This window comes from Lagenorhynchus albirostris, chromosome 17 (assembly GCF_949774975.1).
Source record: "Lagenorhynchus albirostris chromosome 17, mLagAlb1.1, whole genome shotgun sequence".
Lineage (NCBI taxonomy): Eukaryota > Metazoa > Chordata > Mammalia > Artiodactyla > Delphinidae > Lagenorhynchus > Lagenorhynchus albirostris.
In genome coordinates this window covers 51,632,076-51,645,526 of record NC_083111.1, presented here as the reverse complement: position 1 = coordinate 51,645,526, position 13,451 = coordinate 51,632,076, and the positions used below count along the sequence as shown (strand labels likewise).

At 32.8% G+C, this 13,451-nt stretch overlaps 1 protein-coding gene across 6 annotated transcripts in view; it reads right to left on the bottom strand.

Moving 5' to 3' along the window:
• Positions 1 to 13,451, bottom strand: part of OXR1 (oxidation resistance 1) — a 375,079-nt gene that overhangs the window by 47,642 nt on the left and 313,986 nt on the right. For all 6 annotated transcript variants that reach the window (XM_060127554.1, XM_060127556.1, XM_060127558.1 and 3 more), the window contains 3 exons: positions 9,538 to 9,722; positions 5,980 to 6,740; positions 2,415 to 2,583 (listed from right to left, as the gene is read on the bottom strand). In XM_060127554.1, the coding sequence (XP_059983537.1) occupies positions 2,415 to 2,583; positions 5,980 to 6,740; positions 9,538 to 9,722 (1,115 nt within the window). The remainder of the gene's footprint in view (positions 1 to 2,414; positions 2,584 to 5,979; positions 6,741 to 9,537; positions 9,723 to 13,451) is intronic.

Below are 13,451 nucleotides of genomic sequence, written 5' to 3'. Positions count from 1 at the left end.
ATCTGTCTCTATGAAAACAAGCAATTGTTTTTTCATAAATTACTTAGATACAATACAGTTCAAAATTCTAATAAAACTAATTTTTAATGAACATTAGCCAAGGTGCAAGGACAACATTAAAATGGAAAATTCCATGCAAAAATTAAAATAAAACCAACAGTAATGAGAAAAACAAATCCTTACATTATTTTTAACTAAAGATATAATAGGGTTGAATATTTCATTGTAATCATCTTGGTATCGTTGGCAGATCTGAGTATCTGGCTCTTTGCCTTTCATGTACTCATGAATTATGCAAATCATACCATATTTTTAAATTATTCTAATCACAGTTTGTTGAATGCACAGACTGTACTGTATATTTAGGTGAGGGGGGAGAGAGAAGAATTTTATTATTATATTCCTGAAAGCAACAGTCTTCAGAGCAACATATAAAGACTTTCCAAGAGGTACACAGACACATAAGATAGTCCTAAGGGAAGTAATCTTATATTCTGCTTCCATATGTTAATCTTATACTAAGCTGCCTGAGAACAGTGTGGTCAAGACATCTTACAGATTGCCTGTTCTCTGCTTTCACTAAGGCACTATCATCAGTCATCCAGAATTTTACATGCCATAAACCGTAAAAACTTCCTCGTTGCCCAAAGTTGGTACTGAGATGGGGAAAAGTTTTAAAAGACTGGATAACAAGTCCTTTGGCATATCAGGTGGTTTCTAATTCACTGATTTCCATAAAACTGGAGGAGTTTTTAATGAAGTTGTTCACTAATGGTCACTGAAAATAATTTTGATGAAACGTAAGTAATTTTGGAATATAAACAGAAACATGTTTAAAGAATTGACATTATTATAATAAAAATTTTCATAGAGTTTTTTATGAACAAAGCTTCTCAATACTTGTAATAAAAAGAAAAAAGGGAGGGGGTAGAACTGAGGGGCTGAATCCTGTCTCATCATTTCAATGAACAATATTCATCAATGGATACATAAACTAATTGGAGGAAAGCCCTAAATATTTTATTAAGGCATTTCCTATATTTTACTTTTTTATATGTAATAATTATGACAATTTATAATTTATGTTGCTTTGATGAGCTGTTTATTAGTAATAATTGTAATGATAAAATTTTCTTGTGTTTAATTAACATTTGGAATAATGCAGTTGTTGATAGACAATTTTCTCTTTGATTTCCACATGTATTGTGAGCAGAGGCATTGTGTATCTTTGTTCAGCACTACCTTTTCAAGTATGTTAGAACAGGAAACAAAGCATAGCATAGTTTTAGAAGGCAGAAATAGTACCTTACTCTGGAGCAAAGGGTCACCATGCTTACTGTATATTATAAAAGGTTTAAGTTCCCAAAACTTATGGTTCCTCTTCTTTAACATAACCCATGGCACATGTAGCTGTCACTTGGCTTTCTTCACATCCAACTGTGGGGACTGAAGCTCAAAGAACTCATACAAGTGCTGATACTGTGACTGCTGCTGTGACTGACCCTGTTTTCTGCCAGCATGCATTAAACTGAGGCAGGCCAACTTGTTAGCAAGGTAGGGTAGGCCTTAGACCCTTTACTCTTTTGACAATAATCACAAAATTTTTAAATAAATGTAATTCCAGTACACACACACACACACACACATACAGATAAATGTGTAAGTATAGGTAATTTGTTGCAAAAAATGTAAAAGGGAATAAAAATATAGTACCTTAGAATAAGATTCTATGAGGAGGTATAATTGAAATACAAATTCAAAGAGAAAAAGTAATGATGCAAATTTTAACTGTTAAAGAGCACATTCAAGTGGTGTTTAAATGGATAATGGTAGAGGGCAAACTGTTAACAATGTTTAGATCCTACTGAGTATATTTAAAGTATAAATGCAAGTTTTAACTTAAAATGTCAATATTTACAATGCAGTGATGACAGACATCCTTTAGAATTGCTTAAACTTAAGATGAAAAATTTTACTGTGTATAAAAAATAGTTTGAGGACCACATCCTTTTAGTAGCTAATTTAGTGCTATGTATTCTATAGTAGGCATTCAGTAAGCATTTGATGAAATTTTTAAGAAGGAAATTATACATCATTACCTGCCTTGAGGTAGGGGCTGTACCAGTTAGTATTTTGATGAACCTTCTTGATTTAAGACATTTTAAGTAAGTTTCTTTACTACTAAAACTAGGTATATGTTCACCTTTTTTGCATCAAACCATGAAAGGGACTAAAATTAGAAATGGGGTAAATTAAAGAGTGTAAAAGAGGAGCTAAACGATTTTGAATAGATTTAATGTCAGGTTTTAATCATAAACTATTTCAATACTTTGCTACTGGTGGGATGTAGTATACAAAGTAATTTCAGTTCAAGGAATCTCAATAACGTTTTGAAGATTCTGTTGTTGTTTTACCTTTCTTGTGGCACAGCAAACCAATATTCATGTTTCTTATCTCTCTGTGCATACTGTTGCATCGTTGCACTTGCTTGAGATACAAATGTTTTCCTCATAGGTTTTCCAACTCTGAGACATAAGAACTTATGTAATCGATCCCTCCTCTTTTCTTTTAAAAGTGCAGAACCTAGAATTGAGACACAAACAGTGTTTATTCAATTCTCATACACCATGCTTGAATGATTTAAAATAATTTAGATTAAGTAATGCTTATCTCCAAACTTCTGACGAATAATTACAGAATAAAACATCAACTTACTGAATTCTCTTAAGTAGCTTGTATTTTTTCCCATCAGAGGCAAAGTGACAAGTACAGCAGGACTAATGAACTAATAGGCAAAGTATGAGCTGACGTTACGTCTAAGCGTTAGGGAAAAGGCAGAAGATCCAGGAACTGTTGGCAAATTTCTGTTTGTGACACCCGCACTAAAGTATCACATACACATGTGCAATTTTCTGCATGTTCTTTATCAGCCTTCTAGAACAATATCTAAATAAGTCTGTAGAATTTTCAAAGGTTTACTGTAATATGGTTATTACAGACAAAAATTTAGTAAAAAATCTTGTGAAGCTTTTATATGCACATGAAGGTGTGATAAAAACAATATGCTAGATTCAGCCATTAGTTTGGACAGCCTGAATTATCTCTAACCCGTCCAACCACAGATGCTGACATATGACACACTGAGAGTCTGACAACATGGTTCAATTCAGCAATCTAGACATTAATTAGCTTACGAAGGTGGCATACTGTGAAGAAAAAGCACTTAGTTATAGTCAGGAGATCTGGGTACTAGTCATGGCTTTTTTTCTGTGTAATACTGCACAAGGTACATCATCTATCTAAGCCCCAACATTTGCATCAGGTTAAAAGAGTGAACTTTTACCATTCTTCCCACAATTATATTTGTACATTTTTATATTTATATATTTACAGTTTTATAAGTTTTATGATATTATAAAGTCACTAAAGATCAGAAACTTTAAATATTTCCCTATTATAGGATCTCAAGTTACTTAAAATTAGTTACTTAAAACTAAGTTTCTTGTCCCCCCTCCATACACAGGTACAAAAAGAAGAAACCAAACGGTAACAATCCAGGAATACCTATCTAAACTATTTACCAATTTTTCTCCTTTTAGTATTTTGTCATAATGGGATGTCCCTCCCATCAAACCCTGCACCCAAACAAACCCAATAAAATAAAAGTAGTCTACTATATTATTGGGTCAAACGGAAATGCCTCATTTTATCTTTTTCAAAGTTTCAAAATATAAGAACTATCAGACACAAATATATCAAATAAAGATATTTATGCCAGCATTCTTTAAAACATCCAAGAAATATCTTAATAATATGAATTGTTAATAACAACTGAATGTCTTAATACAGAAATGGCTAAATTACAGGGCCATTAAAAACCATGAAAGAATTACATGGATTCAAGTTGACCCTTGAACAACACGGGTTTGAACTGCACAGGTCCACTTATATGCAGATATCCTTCAAATAATACATACTATAACACTACAATACATGGTTGGTTGAATCCATGTATGCAGAACCACAGATATGGAGGGCTGACTGTAAACTTACACATAGATTTTCGAATGTGGGAGAGGGGTGTGTGTCACCCCTTAACTCCTGAGTCGTTCAAAGGTCAACTGTATAATGACATGGGAAAATGTTTATTACATAATATACTAAGTAAAAAAAAGCAAGAAACAACACTACATACAATCCTGATTTTATATGAAAAATACATGTAAGTAAAGATACATACAAAAACTAGCAAAATTGTATGTGTCTGTGTGTATGTATATACACATACACACTAAAGATCAAAGATAAATACACCAAATATTAACAATGATCTTTTCTAGGTGATGAACTCAAAGTAATTTTTATAAATTTTCTAAAAACTTCCTACATTTGTCAAATGTTCTTTAATGAACATTCATTAGCTCTGAATAAAGAAAAAAATTACAAAAGAAAAAATATTCAATCTTTTATAGAACTTGCTTTGAGTAAATGAATTCCTTAACATCTACTGAATATAATTCTTAGGTCTTCAGTATACCTAAATTAGACAATGCAAAGAAAATTCAGTGTTTTTAAAAACTGAATCAAACCTTTGTGTGTTGCTGGTAGGAATGTAAAATGGTGCAGCCACTGTGGAAAACAGCTCAATGGTTCATCAAAAAATTAAACACAGAATTACCATAGGATCCAGCAAATCCACTTCTGGTATATATCCAAAAAATTGAAAGAATGAAATCGAACAGATTATTTGTACACCAATGTTCATAGCAGCATTATTCACAACGGCCAAAAGGTGGAAACAACCCAAATGTCCATCAACAAATGAACATATAAAGAAAATGTGCTGTGTACAGTAGAATATTACTCAGTTTTAAATAGGAAGAAATTTCTGACACGGTACAACACAGATGAAACTTGAAGGCATTATGCTAAGGGAAATAAGCCACACACAAAAGGGAAAATATGGTATAATTCCACTTATATGAGGTACATAGGGTAGAGATACAAATTCACAGAGACAAAACGTAGAATGGTGGTTGTCAGGGACTGTAGGGAGAAGAGAATGGAAGTTACTGTTTAATGGGTACAGAGTTTCAGTTCAGGAAGATGAAAAAGTTCTGGAAATGGATGGTGGCGATGGTTGTACAACAATGTTGAACGTACTTAATGCCACTAAATTTTACATTAAAAATGGTTAAACTGGTAATTTCTATTTTATGTATATTTTAACAATTAAAATTTTTTAATTAAAAAGACTGAAATCTAGTATTGATTAATCTAGAATCAATACTCCAATAGAATATGAGACATGTTAGCTAAGATACTTGAGTTATACACCTTTTAGCCCATAATGTACTGAGTGGAAGCACTGTATATTAGAAATAAAAGACAAACTATTACTATAATTTTCATAAGTAAATAGTATGAAAAAACAAAATGGTGTTTTAATTTATCCTTAGTACTGCTTTTTAAAGGAAAACATTTAATCAGACAATGATGGAACTTGTGGATACTTGAAAGAATTTCAGAAATAGATTTTTATGTCTAATTGCACTTTTTAAAAATGATGGGATTACAACTTCGGCAATTGCAAATTGCAATTAGGATATTATATATGAAATTTTAAAAGGTATTTTAATGATAAAACATATCAAGAACTAAAAGAGAAATGGAGAAATCAGAGGTATTATGGAACTTGTGAGCACTTTCAAGAAATAAATTGTTTAAAGACAGAATGCAGTGTGTGAGGAATGTTTAAACATGGTGGAAAAGATTCCCATTATGTGTACAACCCACTGTGGGATAAGAAAAGACAGGAGAAACCAGAGACTATGTACTTGTCCCCAGAGAAACATCAGTCAAGGGCTACTAGATCATCCTTCAGAGTGGCCTAAGGTACAGTAGCTTTTGAGTCAGTGAGGAAAGACGGAGACAATATGCAATAAGATAAACTAACTTTATATATTCCTTAACACTTACCTTCTATATTGGTTGTTGCTATTTTATGCTTAATTTCTTTTTGTGACACCTGTTGAATATTTTCCCTTTGCTGTTTAGTTTGTTGCATTGTATGGGTTTTCCAGAGTTTCCGTAGCTCTTCTACCTCAGTCTCTGAGTCCTGATTTTGTTCCTTTCCTTGTTTTCCTTTGTTGACAATTGGCTTTTGTTTTAATTCTATTGCTTCCCCACAGGGCATACTTTCTTTTTCACCTTCTTCATGGTGTAATGAATTCTCATTAAGAAGAAAATCCTGGTCTGCATTACCTTTTATACCTGTGCTTTGTTCTTTAGGACCTGAGATTTCTTGAAGATTATCTGTAGTCTGATCTCCTTCCTTAGTAGCCATTTCAAGATTATTTAAATCAGTTTTAAGGGAAAGAGTCCCAACTTCATTGGTAGTATGTCCAGAATCGGATTTTAAGTGGTCAGGAGTACTAGCAGCCTCTGTTATGACTGTCAAACATTCTCCTCCACTCTGACTGATGGTTTGCACAGATTCTGATGACGCACCAGATGATTTATCTTGTCGCAGCTCATCTGAAGAAATAAGCTCCTCTCGTATAGGAGAGAGTTCTGATTCCGTGAACACATCTTCAGAAAGAGACTCCTCGGTGCTCCTAGGAGCAGTGCTGGCACTATCATTACCTGCATCGCGAATTCTTGAGTCTATTTCATCAGTATTACTTCTTGTCATTTTCTTCAAATGGCAGAAGTCCCTTCCTGATAACTGATCTATCTCTCTGTCAGTAAACAAAATTTAAAGTTATTACTTTTTAAATTGTAGAATTTTATTTCCCACAAACTTAACACTGAATTAATATCACTAAAAAGGCTTTCCTAAAAGGGTGTAGCATACATCTCTTAACAGCATATCAAAAATTTGATTGATTCCTATAGACCATGTAATTAAGTCAAGTTTTGCATCAATTGCTTAAGATCTGGGAAATATCAGTGTAAGATTTCCTGAATTGATCTACCTGAAGAGAAGTTGAAGATACAAGTTCTGGGTGAAGCTATAATTCTAAACTAAAATTTATTCACTGATGAAATATGCAAATAAAATTTGATTAAAATTTTAAATGTCTTAATAAAATAAAAATACACTGATATTACACACACACACACACACACACACACACACACACACACACACACACAGTGCTTATTTACATTTAAATAGAAATTAAACTAAAATAAATAACTCAAGTGCAAAGTTAAAAACCAACCTGAATAGAACTGAGGCAAAAGTGCTTAGAGGTTAGATATTAGCTAGCTGAATGGTTCATCATTACTTCTAGATTTCCATGTTTAATGGCATTTGTATATGCAAGCACTAATGTTCAATGGTTAGACAGTAAGTTCTGGAAGGAGACAGTGTAAACACTACATGAAATGCAAGTCAGCAACTCAAAATGATGGCTAAAAGTAGTTTCTGATAAACGGAAATTGCATGAGTTCTTTGGAAAAAGTATGAACATTTATGCAAGTCTGAGAATAGGAAAGACTGGAAGTAAGCCGACACACAATTTATTGGCTACCTCTGGATGGTGAAGTTGGGTAACCCTGTTCCTCTTATTCTAGTACTTGATATTTTTTATAATGATATGCATAATTTTCATTGTGCATAGGATAGGTAAAATTTATTTTTAAAAAAGTATTAATTAGTTGAAGTCCAGTTCCTATCTCTGCTTCCCTTGTACTGAGTGATTCACCTTAAGAAATGTATGTAAGCATCTAATCTGTTATTAAATGTGTAATAGTGTCATCTACTGGTGAGCCCCTAAAACTGCATATATAGGGTCTTGGAACTTGGCAAAAGTTTTGAGAAACTGTACCTGTAGATTTAATAAGACCCTTAGGTATCAGATAAAGTCAAGTAAACCTAACAGTATATAGATTTAGATAAGTGTTGTAACCTTATTTTTTTATGTCAATGATGCTGCTATTGCTCAGTATAGTCCTGAACAATACCTTTGCATTTAACTTCCCAAGCAGTGTAAGACAGAAGAAAACCAATCAAATCTTACACCTCATTTTTACCATACATGACATTATCTGAGTTGTTGCCAAATATTGTTTTTAATCAATTCATAAGGCAGCATTGAAAGATATTTCTTTTGGAGTAACTTTTTTAAAGGTTTGGAGCAAACAGATGGTCTTTCCAGGTGATGTTGTGAATGATAAAACAGTGATTTACAAGAGGAAGGGCCCTATAGCATCTGTGTAGAATAGTTATGGATCATTCAGCATAATAGAATCCCAAAGTACCCTAATACAAATGGAAAAGCAGGGCAAGATAAAATGGATCTCACCAATGACTGGCAACATATACATACATATACTCTTCTTGTTTCTCTTTTAATCTAATCCTTCACTCCTTCACCTTTGTCTTACCCCTCCACCTGCCACAATAATCCTTACTTGCTGAGACTGATTTTGGATGATGATATATTAAATAGCTAACAGTAGAGGCAATCCTAGGAATAATCTGCACCTCTAAGGATGAGTTTACCAAGCCAAAACAGTATCTACTGGGGGGCCATTATAATGGAGACTGTTTAAATAAAAGATTTTATTCTACCACAGGTATTCTAACAATTCATGTAGTCTGCCTCAGAAACAAAAATAATTTGCTCTCCGTCTCTTTTGTAAGTAGTTCTGTCTCACAGGGGTTAATTTTAAAACAACCATTATCATCCCTGTGGGCTATTATAGGGATAGAAATCTCAGTATCGGTTAAAGTGAAGCCAGTTTTTAAACTGTTGACAAAGTCATGTATGGAGGAATGGGGGAGTTCTTTTCTATTACATATCAATTTTCTTCTTTTGTCCTTCCCTTCCTTTGTTTGTATACCTGTCTTTTATTTTCTTCTCCTTTTATTTCTTATCCTTCCCTTTTCTTTGTTATTCCTTTAGTTAAACACATTACTTTCAAAGGCTATGCTGACCTGTAGCCTCACATCTATGTTACCTGAAACACACAAATTCCCTAACCAGTATATTCCAAGGTTAACTCTTTAAATTTGTGCAATCTGTGGGTCTTCTTCCCTGTGTTTTATACTATTCTGAGAGAAGGGTGCAAACATATAAATCAATAAATGACAAAGCTGCTCTGGCTTTATTAATGTCAGGTCTTTGCTCATGTGACCTCCCCCAAACCCCACACCCAACTCTTCAGGCTCTTCTAAGGAAAATTTGAAAGCTACCCTTGATTACTTATATTACCTTAAATTACTAATAAAAATAATTTGAATTTACCTGAATAAAATGGGCTGGTAAACATTGAATTAAATGAGTACTATAGGTTACTTTTAAATATCAGGTTCTCTGACCAAATATACAAATATAAATCTAAAACAATTCCTAACCTAGTGCAGTAAGAATAATCTTTTCAATACTACATATAATTTCTGTTTCATTAATGATAAAATGAAAAGCAGCTATAATAAAACTATTAAAAAATACTTCAGAGTTATTAGACCAGGGTCAACTATCTAGATGAAATAAAATTGCAAAGGAGTATAAATATCACTCTTACATGGGTAAGGATTCCTTTATTTTGCTATCGAAAATTTCTTTGTACATTGCAGCTGACATCACCTCTTCCATTGGACACATGATGCCATATTCCTCACAGCCATTCTCTTGAACCAAGGGGTCAGTTTTATGTGGATCAAACATAATATTATTTGGTGTAACTAGCAACACACCGCTGACTGTGCCCTAAGATGAAAAAAGAAAATAATGTTTAAACTTCAAAGTTTATATTTTCAAAATTATTCTAGGTATTTTTATTTCCAATGTTAGGCCACCTACCACATATAAAAGTAGTATAGTCAAGCACTATGGCATTCTCATGAAAATGTTTTTAATAACACCCAAATTTTCCCAGTAAATTCTCCTTGTTAGCAGAGGCAAAATACAAAGAATATCATATTCACCTTCAATCAATCAAGACAGGAATTAAAATTTGCAGCCTCAGTAAAACGCTGAGTTATATCAGCAAGATAACTTCAGTAATATAAGAAGGATTGTAAAGTCCTTCAAGGCATGAGCCATGTTTTACATTAACTTGCATACAGCCTCCTGTGTTCTTCCGTCACTACAGGTATCAATAGTTTCATGCACACACTGCAGGTTTAATAAATAATGTGCTGATAACTCAATCCATTATAAAAGGAAAATAGTATAATCTGTTTAAAATATCTTTAAAAAAAATCTCCATTTCACTCGATTCTGCTACTGCCTAGTTATGTGACCTCTGGCAAGCAAAGCCTCTGGGGTTGTTTCTTCATCTGTAAAATTAATTAGATTAGATTACTTCTAAGGCATACAGTAATTATTTTAATCATGAAAAGCGATGAAATTTTAAATATATTTATACAAATAGTGATACAAATATAAAGAGTCCAACCCTCTCATCTTACAAATGAGCAAACAGAAGTACGTAAGAAGCTGATCCCACTAATATTAGCTAATGTTTCTTGAATGCTTTGTATGTATCATGCTTTATATATATTATTGTTCATTTATATATATTACTGTTCAATTATAGCTCTGAGATGAGAATACAGGTGGGGAAATTAAAATTGAGAGAGGCTAGGCAATTTGTCCTAAATAATAAATAACATAGCTAACTAATAAGTGGCAGGACCAAGATCCAAAATCCAAGCAGTCCATGCTTTTTACTACAATCTTTTCACATCTGAGTTACAAACAATAATCACTTCAACTCAAGTACCAAATATTCCTTAATCCTATTTATTTTATTTATTTTTATTGAAGTATAGTTACTTTACAATGTTGTGTTAATTTTTGCTGTACAGTAAAGTTATTCAGTTATGTACATTCTTTCTTAATCCCATTTTCAAACTCCCATTCCACTACATCCTGTAAGAATAAAAATAAAGAGCCAGACAGAATTTTAAAACTAAACCAAATAATTACTTCAAAGTTGTCTTTTTTTTCTGAAGATACCAATAGAAAAACTTAAATATTGCTTGATTTGGTATCACACCCTCCTTCCAAGTCCATATTCAGCTCTGTGAATTTATCTGATTTAACTTTAAGAATGTAAAACTTAAGTTATGACAGACACTAACTTTAGAAACAAAAAAATAAAAAGAAAAATCCTACTAAAAAGGGTCACCCAATCACAAATGAAAAGAGAGTCATGGGCATATACACACTAACAAACGCAGTAAGGTAGATAGCTAGTGGGAAGCAGCTGCATGGCACAGGGATATTGGCTCGGTGCTTTGTGACAGCCTGGAGGGGTGGGATGGGGAGGGTGGGAGGGAGGGAGACGCAACAGGGAAGACATATGGGAACATATGTTTATGTATGACTGATTCACTTTGTTATAAAGCAGAAACTAACACACCATTGTAAAGCAATTATACCCCAATAAAGATGTAAAAAAAAAAAAAATTAAAAAAATAAATAAATAAAAAAATAAATTGCTAGGAAAAAACAAAACAAAACAAAACAAACAAACAAAAAAGTTATTGCCAATGTTCGAGATTATAAAATACGCTTATTATTTACAGTAACTGCATGCAATACTGGAGAGAAGAATACGTGTGTGTGTGTGCATTTTGGTGGAGGAAAGGGAATCAATCTCAAACTCTGACTAGTATTTCTTTTAGTTCAGACCATGGACCTCCTAAATAAGGAGGAACTTTATGTAAACCATAGCCTAATCATCTTTTGATCAATATTTTATTTTATTGTTTTTTAATATCTTTATTGGAGTATAATTGCTTTACCATGTTGTGTTAGTTTCTGCTGTATAACAAAGTGAATCAGCTATATGTATACATATAACCCCATACCCCCTCCCTTTTGCGTTTCCCTCCCACCCTCCCTATCCCACCCTTTGATCAATATTTTAAACAGATTCATATACATTATGTATTCCTGGATCACATGCCAACGGAAATCAATGAGTGATGATAAAATATGTTGCAGGGACATTTACAACTGCCAGGGATAATCCAAGAAATAAATAATCAAGAATAGAGTATATACAATATAAAAAAGCTGAAAGATTTCCAATCTTTAATACCTTCCTCTATCTCACCACATCTACAAGCAAGTTATTTGAGAAATGAAACCAAACAATCAGTAAGGATTAAGGAAAGCAAACTTCAGGTTCTCTGAAAGACTTCAGGTCATTCTTGATTTCATAAATTTCATCTGAGCATTAGTTTTAAATGATGATATAATATTTGGTTCACTGGCATAACACTACATCTTTTGCTTTAAAGGATTTTCATTAAAGACAATGATTACTAGGTATTATAGAAAAGGCCCAGCGTAATAATAATACTTTAATTCACTATACACATGAATACTATAATCTTAGTAGTGTAATTATAGAAACCATTTGAAAGGTCTCTCAAAACCGTACTTCTACTACTTGGATTACAAGGGGCTTGAAGCCCTATAGCTTAACACTGGAATGATTAATCTGCTAGTGTTATATTCCAGGAATTCACCCTTATTTGCTACTACTGAAGGATGCACTGATATATTCTCCAAGCTTCTTTCCCTCTGCCTTTAGCTGGAGCTCTTTGAGGTATTCTGTGAGATGTCAGGTGTCTCCATAAATCAAAAGAGACGGCCATGAGAAACATTACAACACAAAATTCACAAAAATCTCTTTAGAAATTAGCCTCTCAAATTCATTTGCCCAAGATCAAATCTGAAATCATAAACTCATACTAAACCATTAACACTTCATTCTTTTTAAATACTGTTTCATAAATGTAGACATATTTTCAGGAGCAAGAACATACTGTAAGTAAGAGACTTCCAATTACCATATCTTAATCCACATGACCTTCAGAAACTTTAAGCACCTACTTCCCTTTAGTATTAGTAACTTCCAATTCCTTATGTGCAATTACTTGACTAATCTTCCAAGAAGGAATTATTTCTATTAGAAAATAAAGTCTATTTCTAAAAGAAAAGTTACCACTTATATTTCAATATTTCTGTAAATACTAAAAGATAAAAGATTATGAGGGAACTCATCCCAGGAGAAATAAAAGCTTGTACTGATTTCTTTTTCAGTCTTAAGTCCACAGTAATTTAACCATTACAATAATTGTTGATAAATTTCCATAATTTTATATAAATAATCTTTACTACAATCAACCTGTAAGAAGAAGAAAGAAGATGACTTGTATGAGAAAGCATCTTTTCCTGCTTACTTTCTTACAAGAGATTATGTTTCAAGAATACCAGTGCAAGCCATTCCTAACCCTGCCAATGACTTTATCTTTCCTTTGATTCTTAAACAAAATTGTTATTCAAATACTTCCAACTAAAATTTTGCTTCTAGCCAAGAACTAATTCTGCCTAAAACTACTAAAACACATAAAGTACATGAAATAACTCTTTTCCGATACTATAATGCTGAATAAGGGGAAACAAATAAGATGAGAT